Source organism: Aquila chrysaetos, chromosome 6 (genome assembly GCF_900496995.4).
Source record: "Aquila chrysaetos chrysaetos chromosome 6, bAquChr1.4, whole genome shotgun sequence".
Classification (NCBI taxonomy): Eukaryota; Metazoa; Chordata; class Aves; order Accipitriformes; family Accipitridae; genus Aquila; species Aquila chrysaetos.
The window spans coordinates 46,551,553-46,565,467 of NC_044009.1; the positions used below are offsets into that span (position 1 = coordinate 46,551,553).

At 35.5% G+C, this 13,915-nt stretch overlaps 1 protein-coding gene across 2 annotated transcripts in view; it reads right to left on the reverse strand.

The window, feature by feature from the left end:
- Positions 1-2,213: 2,213 nt before the first annotated feature.
- DARS1 (aspartyl-tRNA synthetase 1) overlaps positions 2,214-13,915 on the reverse strand; it is a 42,232-nt gene continuing 30,530 nt past the window's right edge. For both annotated transcript variants that reach the window (XM_030017365.2, XM_030017366.2), the window contains exons 8-16: positions 12,697-12,808; positions 10,622-10,756; positions 9,291-9,438; positions 8,183-8,329; positions 7,138-7,180; positions 6,372-6,452; positions 5,615-5,726; positions 4,581-4,652; positions 2,214-2,863 (exon numbers count right to left, since the gene is read on the reverse strand). In XM_030017365.2, coding sequence (XP_029873225.1) covers positions 2,772-2,863; positions 4,581-4,652; positions 5,615-5,726; positions 6,372-6,452; positions 7,138-7,180; positions 8,183-8,329; positions 9,291-9,438; positions 10,622-10,756; positions 12,697-12,808 — 942 coding nt within the window. In that variant the 3' untranslated portion in view covers positions 2,214-2,771. The remainder of the gene's footprint in view (positions 2,864-4,580; positions 4,653-5,614; positions 5,727-6,371; positions 6,453-7,137; positions 7,181-8,182; positions 8,330-9,290; positions 9,439-10,621; positions 10,757-12,696; positions 12,809-13,915) is intronic.

A 13,915-nucleotide genomic window follows, 5' to 3' on the forward strand; every position in this document is an offset into this window, starting at 1 on the left:
CCCCCAGGGTTAACCCCCAACAGGTGTGGGGAACCACTCCTGCAATTTGCTTCCAAAAGCACAGCCTGAGTCCTCTTTCCTGCTGGGCAGATTTGGAGAGCTCAGTGAACACAGATGGGTTTTCACAGGAAAATGTTGTAGTTAAACTTCAGAAGCAAAGTGAAGCTTTGTGTTTGTTTTGAGCAGATGACTCCCTGGCTATTCCTTACCAATATCCTTTACAGTTCCTTAGTTTAAAAAATTGCATGATTGTAATTACCATTTATGTATCATGAAAGAAAAAAAAAAAAAACCCCGAAACATTTTAACTGGTGGAGAAGCAGCAGGATTGTAGACTCCATGTAAAATGCTAAACTTCCTGCAAGTTACTGGAAATAAAGGACTACACAAGTTTGACTTCCAGAACTACCAAACCAGAGTTGCTACCTATCAAAGCAACATAAAAGTTCTGAAGTTACTATTTGCAAGGTTTCAAACTAAGTTCTAACAATGCACAGCTCCCACTAAAGTATCCTGTTAAGATTACATTCAGGACAAATGCATTTTGCAGTTTGATTTATGATCATAATTATTTTCAGTTAGCTAAGAAAAGCTGCATGAAAGGATTCTGCATACAAAGGAATCACAGTCTCCATCCAAATTCTTGTTCTTGTGCAGCTACTGTGAATAAATCAAACTACAGCATGAGCTCAAATAACTTTTAACAGAATTGGGATAAGCACAGTTGTTACGGGAACGTATTTGCTGCTGAATCTGGAGCAAGAAATGTAGTTCTCAGAGTTTTGGGTTTTTGGTTGGTTTTTTTTTGGTTGGCATGAAATATAAGTCAGTAATTTTGCTCCTTATTGGAAGGATGCACTTCCGATGCGGAATATATTACCAGTTCCTATGAACAAAAGTTAATTAAGTTAAATTCATTCCAGTTGGCTTAGCTGAATAAACAACTGTTTTGAAACTTGGATTCATCAGTAGTAAGTCTGTGATGATATAATCCACTTAGCTTTGTAAAGTACAACTGGGTACACTGTAAGATTTTAAAGTTAATAATTTGGGGAAGACTCCATGGTAAATTAATTACAACAGACTCATAAGCAAAGCTGCAAAGTATGTTATTCCTTGAATTGTCTGACTTCTAAACAAAGTTTAACTTTTACATTTCCAGTACTTTACCTAACTGACCTTTAGTATGATTGTTTTCTAATGGAGAACTCATCACAAAACATTAAAATTAAGTCTTGTTCAATGGCAGCTGCAAAAGATGATTTGCCCTTTTGTGAAATTCTGCACAATTTATACACAGCCTCACTGACCTTTTTGTAGCATAACCAATATGTGACTTCTCTGACATTTAAAAATCAAGGTAGCAACAATAACACAGACTGTCTAAACCATACCTCCTCCTGAAAGCTTTATCATGTAAAATGTTAAGCAAAAATTAAGTCAGGAATTACAAATATGTATGAATATTAGAGTAACTCTATTGCAGTGCCCAAGTAAGGAATGTTGCTCCTTGGCATCCACACTTACAAAAGTGTTTTAAATTTGAAAAACAACTATCAGTCCATAAAAGGAATTTTCAAATACACTGGTTCCTCTCCAAATGCAGGGCACATCCTTTCGGTTGGGAGCAGGAGGAAGAGAAGTAGCTTTGTGCATCACTGCAAATTAGGGAGGTTCAAGTGATTCATTTGAGAAAAAGGATGTCTAGAAAGAATTTTAGAAGTACTCTGACTTACAGAAACACCCAATTTCTCTAAATGTACACAGCTGGGCTGTTCACAGCATTTATAAATGAAAAAAAACCTGAAATAGGTTGGCTTACATTATTTGCTTTTCTTTCATTGGCAATAGATACATGAAATCCTTGCTGATTTGTTTTGTTTGTTATCCTAGAGGCTGGGTCAGGCAGGAAAACACATGACCTGCTCTCAAACTCGCTGTCCATTTATTTTCTGAGAATACTATATATCCCTTGTGTATTCCATGAGTGTGTGTAACCTTCTATCCATTCTCAAATAGTAATATAAAATAAAGAACAAGCCTATGGCTTGTATACAAGTTTCAGAAAAAAAAAGGCGGGGGGGAAGAAGATACAAAGGAAATAGATTTAAACTTTAGGCAGTTATTGCATCATTAAAAAAAACCCCAACCCTTACTGGTTCATGATTATCTTGTGAGGATACAAAGCAAAAACCAGAGAGAGAGATATTGTATCTAATTTACTTTGAGAGATTTATTGCAATCTATTTTCACAATTTCATATGAAGCCTTTTTGTTAAGAATACTCTTCTTCTCACCTGCTTCTCTACCTGACACTCATGTAAATTAACATTGGCTGGTTTCCTCCTGATTTTCAAATTGCAAGCATCCAGTTATTTTAGCTTTGAGCCAATTCTGTAATTCAGAATATTCAACCTTGCTGACATAAGTTATAAATGCAGAATTTTTATTGCATAATTTATTAAAAAGTTTAGAAACATGATTCAATTTAATGTGACACTAAGAATACTAACTCAAAGTATCACATTTTCATTAAAAATGTGCAGAGTTGCCAATACAAAGAGTCTTGATCTGTGAAAATATTTTCTTTTAAATAAACAGCTAAGGATAAAAAAAAAATATTGTGGCACTTTAGTAAACGAGATGTTTTTTTTTTTAATTGCATATTATAATGCTCAAATCAATAGAGGTTCATCAGTAGCAGGGGATATGCTTGCAATCATATCATATTTGTAGGGCAAATCATCTCAAACTTTCAAAAGCAGTTCATGTTAGGGTGTCAGTCGTTTGGGATCCCGTGGGAACATGGAGGTCTGACGAACATTATGCAGCCCTAGGTACAGCATGGTTACTCTTTCCAGCCCTACAACAAATGGAAAAAAAACGATCAGTATAGTCAGTCTTTTTTTTGAAACTCTTTGGAAGCTAAAGGTACTCTATACCTACAGCCAGCCTCACATAGTAGTGTGACCAAAGACTGAGATGTATGCATTAGCACGTCCTAGTACAGGAAGGAGCTAGAACCAAAAATTAGGGATTTTACATACAGTGCCTTCTGCCACAATACAGACTTTATTTGGAACATGTATCAATAAGCAATGGTCCTAGAGACTCAACCCTGCTCTGAATCACTTTGGACTTTCAAGAAAGATGGTGCAGAAAATTGAAATGGGAGGTGGGTAATCAGGAGAACTGTATCTTGAATACAGTAACAGAAGTATAGTCCAAACCAGTCTTAACAGATTCGGAGTAAGAGACATTAAGTGCCATAAGCAACTACAGTAAAAACCTACAGTTGAGAAATTTTATCCCAAACCCTCTACAATACAAAAATGTAGATTCAGCAACACATACCCGTGTAACTATCTGCTGGGATCTTTATGATAATAAATATTTCACCGGTCATTGTGTTCTTTCTTTCTGAAATCTCAGAGGTTATGTGTGTACTGTGGAACATGGAAGGACTTTCTAATCCATGGGGCTACATGAGATGAAACCCAGATGCATACTAGTTTTCACATACTGTGCTCCTTTGTTAAGGTTTCCATCTGAAACAGCTAGAAACCAGTGTTAATTCTCACAGCATCTCCTGTTTGGCTGGTACTTGGCCTGACCTCTGGGATGTGCCGTGAAGAGCATTTACTCTGCAGAAGAGATGTAGCTTCAGCTTCCTTGATGTCAGTTCTGACTGGCCTAAATGATTTTGGGTCATCTGCAAATGCTGCATCTCCTCTGCTCACAAGTACTACATCATCATTGATGCTTACATCTTACAGGTGTTTCAAAACAATTGTTTCAACAGCATATTGCAGATCTAATGCATTTACTGAAGGCATACTTAGGAAGTTGTTCTGAGAACATGCTGAAAATGTACTAAATATACTTTACAAAAAGTAACGCAAATGCAGAAAGACTGAATCAAAGAAATTCTGTTTATTGATCAGGACCTACAAAGTGTCCTATTTCCATATGCATGAACAGATTTCATCCTAATGAAAGCAGTGTGCGTAACTGTAAATTGTTAGCACTAAGATGCCTAAACCCTATTTTTTTTTATTTTAATATGTAAAATACTCACACCCAAGACATGAAGCCTCAATACCTTTCCTGAAAAAATTAGCATCAGCCAAACTGATCAGTGACATTCAGTCAAATCACTGAATAAAACAGGAGCAATCACTTATCTCTCCTCACTGCAGAACAGCTTCATCAAATGCACTGAGACCAGTGGCTTCTGTCATTAGTGGGCTATGATAAATCCATACATAATACAGTGTTTTCTTGCTTCCTTAAATCTTCCTCATTGGTCAAATTTGAAGGTGATGTGCCTGGCTAATAAATCGGCATTTTTTCTTGTGATCACCTACTTTTTAAACTTGCCAGACTGTGCCATTAATATTTTGCCTATTTATTTTACAATAATCCTCACATTTTACCTTCTCTTTAAATTCTCCAGGATAAACAGCCCCACACATTTACCTAACAAGGCTGCTTGAATTTTATATTGAACCATGCTTGAGACTGAGCAGTTTAAATTAAGCTCAGGCTAACACAGAAAAAAATAAAATATGGATACTTACCTATTCCACCACCTGCATGTGGAGGTGCACCAAAACGAAAGGAATCGATGTAAGCCTTTATTTTCTCTAAATCTAGAGAGGAAAAAGATATGTTTCTCACCTGCTTAATGAACCCCAAGCCAAACATAAAAGTGACTAGAGGACTGCAAACACAACAAAAAAATTACTAATTTAACTTACAAACTAACAGTGGGGTTTTTACTCATTAAACATATAAATTACCCAGGACTACCTAGAAATTATGACTGTAACAGTTTTGTTTTATAATTTTGTTAATAACTTAATCAGGGAAGAAAGTCTAGACTTGAGTAAGAGCTAGGCCCAATTTTTCATTGTAACTTATGGAAAATGGTGACTTCATGAATAAACTGCAGTGAGAAAGCGAAGCTTTAGCAACTATTCTCCCATCTTGCTACAGTGGGAGCTACTCCTTTTTTGCTACTGTGTACCTACCACTTCACTTTGCCATTCACTGAAAGCATAATTTTAATCTACATTTTACTCTTGTGATCTCCACCTGATTTACTCTTTTACCCTTCTATTACTTGCTGGCCTTGTCCCTGCCGAGTCTTTTTTTTTTTTCTTTTTTTTTTTTTCTTAATTTCACCAACAGACACTTCCTCCTTATTTGCTCTCAGTTGAAGATTTTTAAAAAGGACAGCCAACCAAGACTCTGCTAGAGTACTCTGTAAAAACTTTGTGAGAGTACAGAGAGGCACAACCAAATGAAACTTGTTTGTCTACCCTCATTCTGTTGAAGGTATTTCCTGCATTACATTTTCTCTAAAGTCCTCAGAAACAATTCCTTTTCATGAAGGTGTTGCTGGGAAACTAACTAGTTTCTTAATACCACCACTCTGGATTAAACAGGTTAAACAGAATTAGATGGATTAACATTAAGAATGAAACAGTACTGTGATTTTAGCACTACTGCCATACAACAAATTCTACCCCAAATTCTTCCTCTAAAGGAAACAAATCCAATCATGATTTATATTCTTTTAAATTCAGCTTCATGTTGTTTGACTTGTTACCGATGCCGTGATGCTGGGCTCTTTCTGTCAGCAGCTGAGGATCGTGAATTCTCTGAGCTCCGGACAAGATCTCTTCCCCTCTCATGAACATATCGTAAGAGTTAGAGTTTTTCTGGAAAAACAAAGATGAGTTTATTTAGAGCTGTTCCATCCTTAGGCGGCAAATATGCACCTCTCAAGTTCACTTATGATATACAAAGTCGTGCAGTAAGAGTGCAATATATTTGGAGTCTGCCCGGGAATTACAGCCCCTTCGCTCCTCTCATTACACTGGAGTTGATTTAAAACGCTGAAGCTGATCCACACACCCTTTGAAAAACCATTACACTTGCATGTAGTTATCCCAGCAAAAGATGCTCTAAAGATACTTACCCTGGATTTAGGAATAAACTGAGGAATTTCTAACAATGTAAAAAAGCATCTTTTCTGTTAAAGTGCCTGTTGCCCTAGAAAAATGTTTTTGCCTCTTTTCAGTGATGGCAGCAGTGCTCTGACCATGAAGATCTCTTCACAAAGATCTCCCAGTTTTAGCTAGATTTGTGTCTTTTGGTATGTTTTCACTAGTGAAGAGTAACTGTAAACACTTTACAAGTCATGTAACACTGACCTAATCTTGTTATCAGAATTTTAATTATAACAGCAGATCATATAAATATACTTTATCTATTTTGTCAAGTTATCCCTACAGGGAATAATTTAAACTACAAAAAAAAAAAAAAAAAACAAAACATTGACAACAACAAAGAATTTTACTTACAGGGTTTACTGGGTCTGGCATTGTATAAAAAGGCCTCACAGCAAGAGGATATTTGTCAAGAATATAGAAGTCCGTGTCGTACTGAAAGAAGGTAATTTGAAACAGTTAGTACAAGAGAAAATGATGTAAAGAACAAATTACAAGAAGACGACACAACCAGTGCATCTTTGAAATAAAATCAAGATCTCCCAATAACTTTCCACAAATTTGACAGTATTATCTTAAAAAATAATAGTTATCAATAAAAGTGTTGTATTATTTTTTTCAGTTTTCTAAAACTACTTCTAGTATAAACTTATAAATGTTCAGCAGTAAAATGTCTTGCTGTAGTAACAGGTACTTATTTTTTTCCCAAAGATCTTATGTTCTCCTATAGATTTAGTTAGAATCTGGTTTGGGTTTTTTTTTAATTATTGTAAAAACTGGTTTTGGAACGTTCTATCCTGTTTGGTGTGCTCAGTATAACAGGTAATAGAAATATATATAAAAGATTGAAAATGGTTTGAAACAGCTTATTAATGATAAAGACAAAACTGTCAGTAGACTAAATAAGCAGCAGCAAAATGGGAATGCAGTCAGACAATTAAAAAATGCTTATGCTGACCACAAACTCTTCACAACCTCTGCATGTTCTGAGATACTGTATTCTCAATCAGTGTGTAAAAAGTTGTTTTACATGATGTAGGCATTTATACCAACCCAATGACTCCATGACAACAGGTTTCAGAGTCAATGACAAATTTATTTATTCTAAAATAATTGTTACCTTTTCCTTTACCAGGCGTCCCAGAAGCTTTTCATTAGGTGTGCTGAAAAAGATTATCACCATTAAAATTAAGTGATTTAAACTTGTCCTGATTATATATTTCAGAAAGCTAAAAAAATTTCAAGCTACAGATCTGCTGCATCCTGCCCTTTAGAAAATCTAGTACTTGTTTCTGAATGTTTTGGATTGTGCAGACAGAAATTTCAGAAATAAAGTATATTTATTTTTGTTCCTAAATATTTTGTATTGGTCCTAGAAATCCTTTAAATTAACTGATATCTTAAGATATTCTTGCTCTTAATGTAACTACTTCCTAGTCATCAGATTCTGATTACTGAAGAATTGTGTACTCTATTTCCTATTGGCATATACCTTATGCAGCCGTTTCTTCTTAGGCACAATAAGTGAGAAACACCATAAGCAGTTGCAAAGGAAGTTATTTTGCTCTATCAAACTCTTACGATTGAAACTTCTTTGATGCACAGATCGTTTAACTGTAAAATCACACATTATCCTAATGGATATATTATGGGAAAGGACAGAAATGTTTTAATTTATTAAGTGTCTTTAGAGAAGTTTATATACAGTTAATTAACCCCATCTTTCAGTAAATCAATGGGAATGCAATCATGACTGCTTAATCATTTTGCTGGAAAGAAGAAATAGGAAGGTGTTACTGAAAAGAAAGACCTTAACACTGAAGAATCTTTTTGTTTAATCCTATTCAAAAACATGTGACAATTCACATGAAGGACTGCAATTGTTAGAAAAACAAATGCTTCTTATCCTTAGAAGGTTGAAGTTATTCTCACTTTATGTTGCAAGTTATTTTCTTTTGGATTTCAGACTTTGTACGTATAGTCTATGTTAGAAGAAAGGACTATTTTCATATCCATTTATTTATCAAGAGATCTGGATATGAGTACTGTTTATTCCTCTAAAAGCTTGTGGTTCCTTCTCGAGGGCTGTCAGTTGCACAGTACAAAACTGGCACTTCACTACCACTTTCACAAGGCTCTGACACATTTTTGTACTGCCCAAGTACCTCAGATCTTCTTCATCACCCATTTCAACACCAGCCTCTCTAAGCATGGCCACAGCTTCACGGTATTCCAGCCTCAGAGTTGGCTCCAAAAACTTAAATGGCTCACATGGGAACTGTTTGTTCACTGTCTGAATTTCAGTTTGGAATCTATATAGGAGTAACAAGAACAGAAGCAAAATAAAAAACAATCAAGAAATGTATTCTTCTTGCATCTAATAATGATTTTGCAATGGCAATAAAATTTTGCCACAAGAGGTCCCTCTTGCAACATAAAAAACTTCTATAGCGACTTCTGGACAAATTCTGTACAATCCTAATGAAATGTTTCATGTAAGTTAATGCATCTACTTCAGTGATATACATGTTAATATTTTACTATTACTTCTGTTCTATTCCTTTTGTAAGAAATAATTGCCTAGGTCAAATTTTCACAGTAAAGACATTGAGAAATCATCCCTTTGATTTTTAATATTTACTTGGGTTCTTCTTTGATTTGAGTAATATCCTATTTCAAATACAAAAGAGAAATTTCCTCCTAGCAGATGAAAAGATTTGCATTTCTGCTGGCAAGATTGTCTAATTTGTAAGTAAATGAAAAACACTTCCTAAACTTCTGGCCTGGCTTTTTAATGAGTTAGACTGTGAATAATGGAAAATCATCTTTGCTGCTTTCATAGCAGAGATGCAGGCTGTTACAATAAATTTGATTCAGAAAAACTTTCTTAGATAGTAAATACTAATTTCCAAATAGAACAATCAGTCTACCTATAGTGGCACAAAAAGAAGGATGTTTTAAATTAATGATGGATCATTTCTGTTAGGAAGTCCATTCAACAGTAAACAAGTTTTCTTAGTGCAAGCTAGCATACTCTAGGAGATGCAAGTCAGGCTAAAAATAGTTTACTGGCCTATGGCTTGAATGAACTTTAAGAGTCAGGGACGAAGAAATAGTTAAGAGTGAAGCAAAAATGTTTGAAGTTCTGTTGTAAATCAGATTACTAATGATTATCTGACAAGCTGAGGGTAAAATGCTTACCCATTTCATACCACAGTGCAAGAAATCTCCAACAAACAAAGTTGCTCATGAAATGGAAAATGCTCTCATTACCTTTCCTGAAGTCCCTTGAATATCTGCACCAAGGTATCTGCAATCTCATCTACCACTTCATGATAGTGATAGTTAAAAGCCATTTCAATATCCAGACCAACAAACTCAGTCAGGTGTCTGTGTGTATTGGAGTCCTCAGCTCTAAATACTGTAAAATTAAACAACAGAAATTCTAACTGACCTGAAATTATCATTCCATTTTGAAAAATAACACTGACAATCAATCACATCAGCATTTGGATCAGGCAGACAATGCTGTCTTTAGACATGACAATTCTCACTGAAAAACAAAAAGAAAACTAGCTGCCTCGGAGCATCATTTATAACAACAGTGACAGCATTATTGTAGCTATGGTGCTCAAAGGATACAAGACAGACAAGACTTGTAGAGAGGCAGTATCTCTTGTCAGACCAACAGACAGAAGTGGAAAAAACAGACAAGTTTTCAGGCACATACGAACGTTCGTATTTGAAAACTGCCTTTTTCAGAGGAAATCAACTTGTGCATGTGTGTGTGTTCTGTGGGTTTGGGGTTTTTTCAGATAGATGAGTCTAATATAAACAGATCTTCTTATAAACCATGGCTGATTTGTTAGTAATTAACAAGAAATTTAAGATCTTCTGAATTACTTGCATTTTTATTTTACAAGCTGTTATTGACTTGTTCTCCAGCATTTCCAGCTTACATATCTTTAAACCTGTCTTTGAAGTCTTTCAAAAAGAAAAAAAATGCTGTATTACCACCTAAAGAGGCCGTGTCCTATCAGCTTTTGAGAAAGAGAGCATGAGAATGGAAATTAGTAATTTTTTATTATTTACTGACAGCCCAGTTAAATGTATGCGTTTTCTAAATAAAGTTGTTTGGTACATATACAAAACCAATGAATAAGTATATGTTAATATGCAATCTGAAGCACATAAAACCTAGCTTGCCTGTTTTAACTGCTGACTACTGGGCAACTAAAGGCAACTAGGCAACTACTGGGCATGGTTAATAGGAAACTATGGCTTCAGTAACCAGCGTTGTTCCATGTTTTACTAACTTCATCATATCATCAATTTCCAGTGCAACTCTGTTCCTTCTCACAGAACAGCAGACACTGGAGAAGAGTACTCCATGCTTATTTCAGCATTTTAGTTTTGTTCCAGCAACTTCTCTATCAACTTTACTCTCATTAGTCGCCTCAACTGAAATTTGTGTTTGGTAAGTGAAACTGTATTAAGTGAAACCATTCAAAGCTTTCAGTGTGCGTGTTATCTTATTTGTACCACAGCTGCTAAAAGCCATCACTGCACACTTCACACCGTGGATAAACCAACACTTTTCTTACCTGGGCCAATGCAAAAAACCTTTTCAAAGTCAGCACATATACACATCTGCTTGTACAGCTGTGGGGACTGAGCCAGGTAGGCACTGCTTTTGAAGTATGATACAGTAAACACATTGGCTCCTCCTTCACTGGCAGCTGAAAAGCAAATCCTTGCAGTAATTATTAAAATAAAAATGTAAAAAATAAATCAGAGGTAGAGTTATAGACTATTGGTCTTACATTTACAGATCAGGAGATTTTTTTCTTCAAAGTATATTAGAGGAAAAAGATATAATTTGCATCCATTAATGCTAAGGGAAGTTTTGCAGCTCAGGACTGTCACACATAGTCTTGCAAATCTGCAAATTTAATTGGGGTAGTTTAAAATGTTACTATTCCCACCCATCCGTCATCTTAGAGTGAGAAAGCAGAGAATGCATGCTTATACCACCACATCTACTTGCAGCCCAACACTGCTGTGGAAACCAGTCTTTATCAGTGACGTAGGCTTCCACGGGTTAACTGCAGAGGCCGAGATGAAAGCGCATATCCTGTTTTGCCAGGACCATCCTCTCTAACTGCAGGCATCTCTCTCAGAGCCAAAACTAGATTTACCAGAGGACATCTGCCAAAGGTATAAAGCTTTTTCTCAGTTTGAGGCAGTTTTTGTAGATGGTTACCTTGAGAGAATAGGAACCAAGAACACATGCATTTGAATCCTTTACTGCAAACTGCCTACCAAAACTATCAGCTGAGTCACTTTACCTTTCCATTTCCCAGTGTGTGGTATGAGAGTTATAGCTGCCTAACTTGCTAACAAAAGCATGCCAGAGTGAAAGATTAGTTAATAATCTGTGAAAGTTCTAATGTTTAGATAACTCTAGGTAAAGTACTAATTATTATTGTTACTAACCATTCCACTGAGATTAATGTTTCTTTTCTTTCATTACCACTACTCCCACTGAAATGGTTTCAGTGAGTATTTCTGAATATAGGTAACTTTAAAAATCTCAAATCTTAGACAAGCTATGAGATTTAAATTGACTTAACGTAGTTATTTTTACAAAATATGATCTCATCCAAACAATAGGATGCTTGCTTGCTTGCTTTCAGTGGTACACTGCACAGTAAGAATAGCACACTTCCTCAAAGGTCCTACGTAAATAAACTACTTGGGAGTCTTTAGTAATTCATGCTGTTTCAACTGCCTCTCCAGGAAAAAAGTTACCTCATCTTATAGTTCAGTGATACTTTCCATGTTCAAAGAATAGTTGCTTACATGTATTTTGTTAAAAAGCCCTTTTTTAATCTCAATCAAGAGCTGTCTTCAAAAATATAAAGACAGAAGTATAAAATTCGGTAGGAAAAATGTATGCGTATAATGAATGCACATACAATGAGAATACTAAAAAAATTCTGCCCTACGTTTTCCATGCCCTATGTCTTAGCAACATCCACAAAACCTCAAAGAACACCAATAAGATGGAAGAAAAACATCCACCAGTAAATCAAGTAATTTGACTCTTGAAAACAATACAGCAGGTCAACAACAGAACTAGAAGCAAAATCTACATTTCTAGACTTTTAGTTGGGCTGAAGCTGTTGTGCCACACTTTCAGAAAAATGATCTACCACCTTCTATTCAGCCATATGCTCACTGCTAAAGAAGTGACATCATATTTTATACCACGATATGTTTGTTGTAACTTCTTTATGGTGGAAGTTGCTTTTAATCTAAATTAGTTTTTTTGATACTGGGAATGGAACTGGCAGTGCTCAACATTGAGAACACTGATTTGAAGAACAATGCATATGATCAGACATCTGTATTTAACCAAATTAAAACTTTAAATGCACTGCAGAGTACATAAATCAGGTGTATATGTAATATTTGTCTTGTCATTCTTTTAACATCCAAAGTCAGGAGAAAAGTAAAGAACAACTTTGATACCTGCTAGAAGTTTGCTATGTTGCATCTAAATTAGAAATAGAACTTTATCTTTTTGAAATAAAAACTTACTAAATTTTTGGCAGATAGTACGCTGAGCAGCTGTAAAAGAAGCAGATCTGTAGCTGCTGGATCACACATACAATACCTGAAATGATTTTGGGAGTCTGAATTTCCACAAATCCCTTGTGAATAAGTGTTTCTCGGAAAAGCTGACAAATACCAGACTGAAGGCAGAAGATTGCCTGACTAGTGGAGGTCTATAAGAAGAAGATAAAATAATGAATCCTAAGTTAGTTTTTCCTGACTCTGTTACTTTTTCTGGACGGCTGGAAGGATGAATCTCTTCTCTTAGGAACACTTGATTATTGTATTTGCCTAAACAGAGAAAAGTGCAAATCAGTAATTGTTTATTACGCAAAAAGAAACAGCAAAAGAAACAAGAGAAACTCCTCATTTCAATTTATGGCATATTCAGTTATAAAGGAGGCAACTATGGTCAATTCTACATTTAAAGAATCACTGATTTATGAGATGTGCTTCTGCAAATAAAGGTTTTATAGTAAGAAATTGAATAAAAACACTAAACCTATTAAAAAAAGCTTTCAGCACACTGAACTAGAACAGCTGCAGTAATATACAGTGCATGATAAAAGCAAAGCCCTCAATAACTTAAATAAAGCAGATATGCTTCTGTCTATTAAAGGCTACCAAATACAACATTTTTCATGTAAAAACACAGCCATGTGTTAACCACATACAACACTGCCATAAAAACATCTCCAAACCAAGGGCTAAACTCCCAGCATTTCAAACAGTCCACGTAACACCTGATCATATGAACTGCAGTTCTTCTGTCTTTAAAATTTACTCCAAAAGTACGTTTAGATGAAAACAAAAGTCGATCTGGCTGAATTTATCATCTTCTGTTTGTTTATGTACGTGACATGGTTAAGCTACTTATCTGCTTAGCAAATCCTCCACTAAATGTTCCTGTAACACTCTTGAGCTTTAGCATGAAGCAAAAAAAATAACCCTTAGTGAATGCTGAAAACACTACAGTACGTCGACAGTGAACCCATATCTGATTTTGTGCTTGCAGCGTTTTAAGAGCTGACAGTTAGCAACCTAGAAGCGTCTATAAAAACTAACGAATTCTTGCAAACAACTAAGAGAACAGTTCTTTACGACAATCTGCGTCACAGCACTGTTTACTTCTCCTTTCTGAAAGGTACCCAACTTTTCAGTTAGGGTAAGAGCAGCCTTGTGGGCTTTTTCACATGACTCCTACCAAACCACAAAACAAAAAACCCCCAACCAAAACAAATCATATAAGCACACAAATTTAGACAGTGAGTCAGTAGATA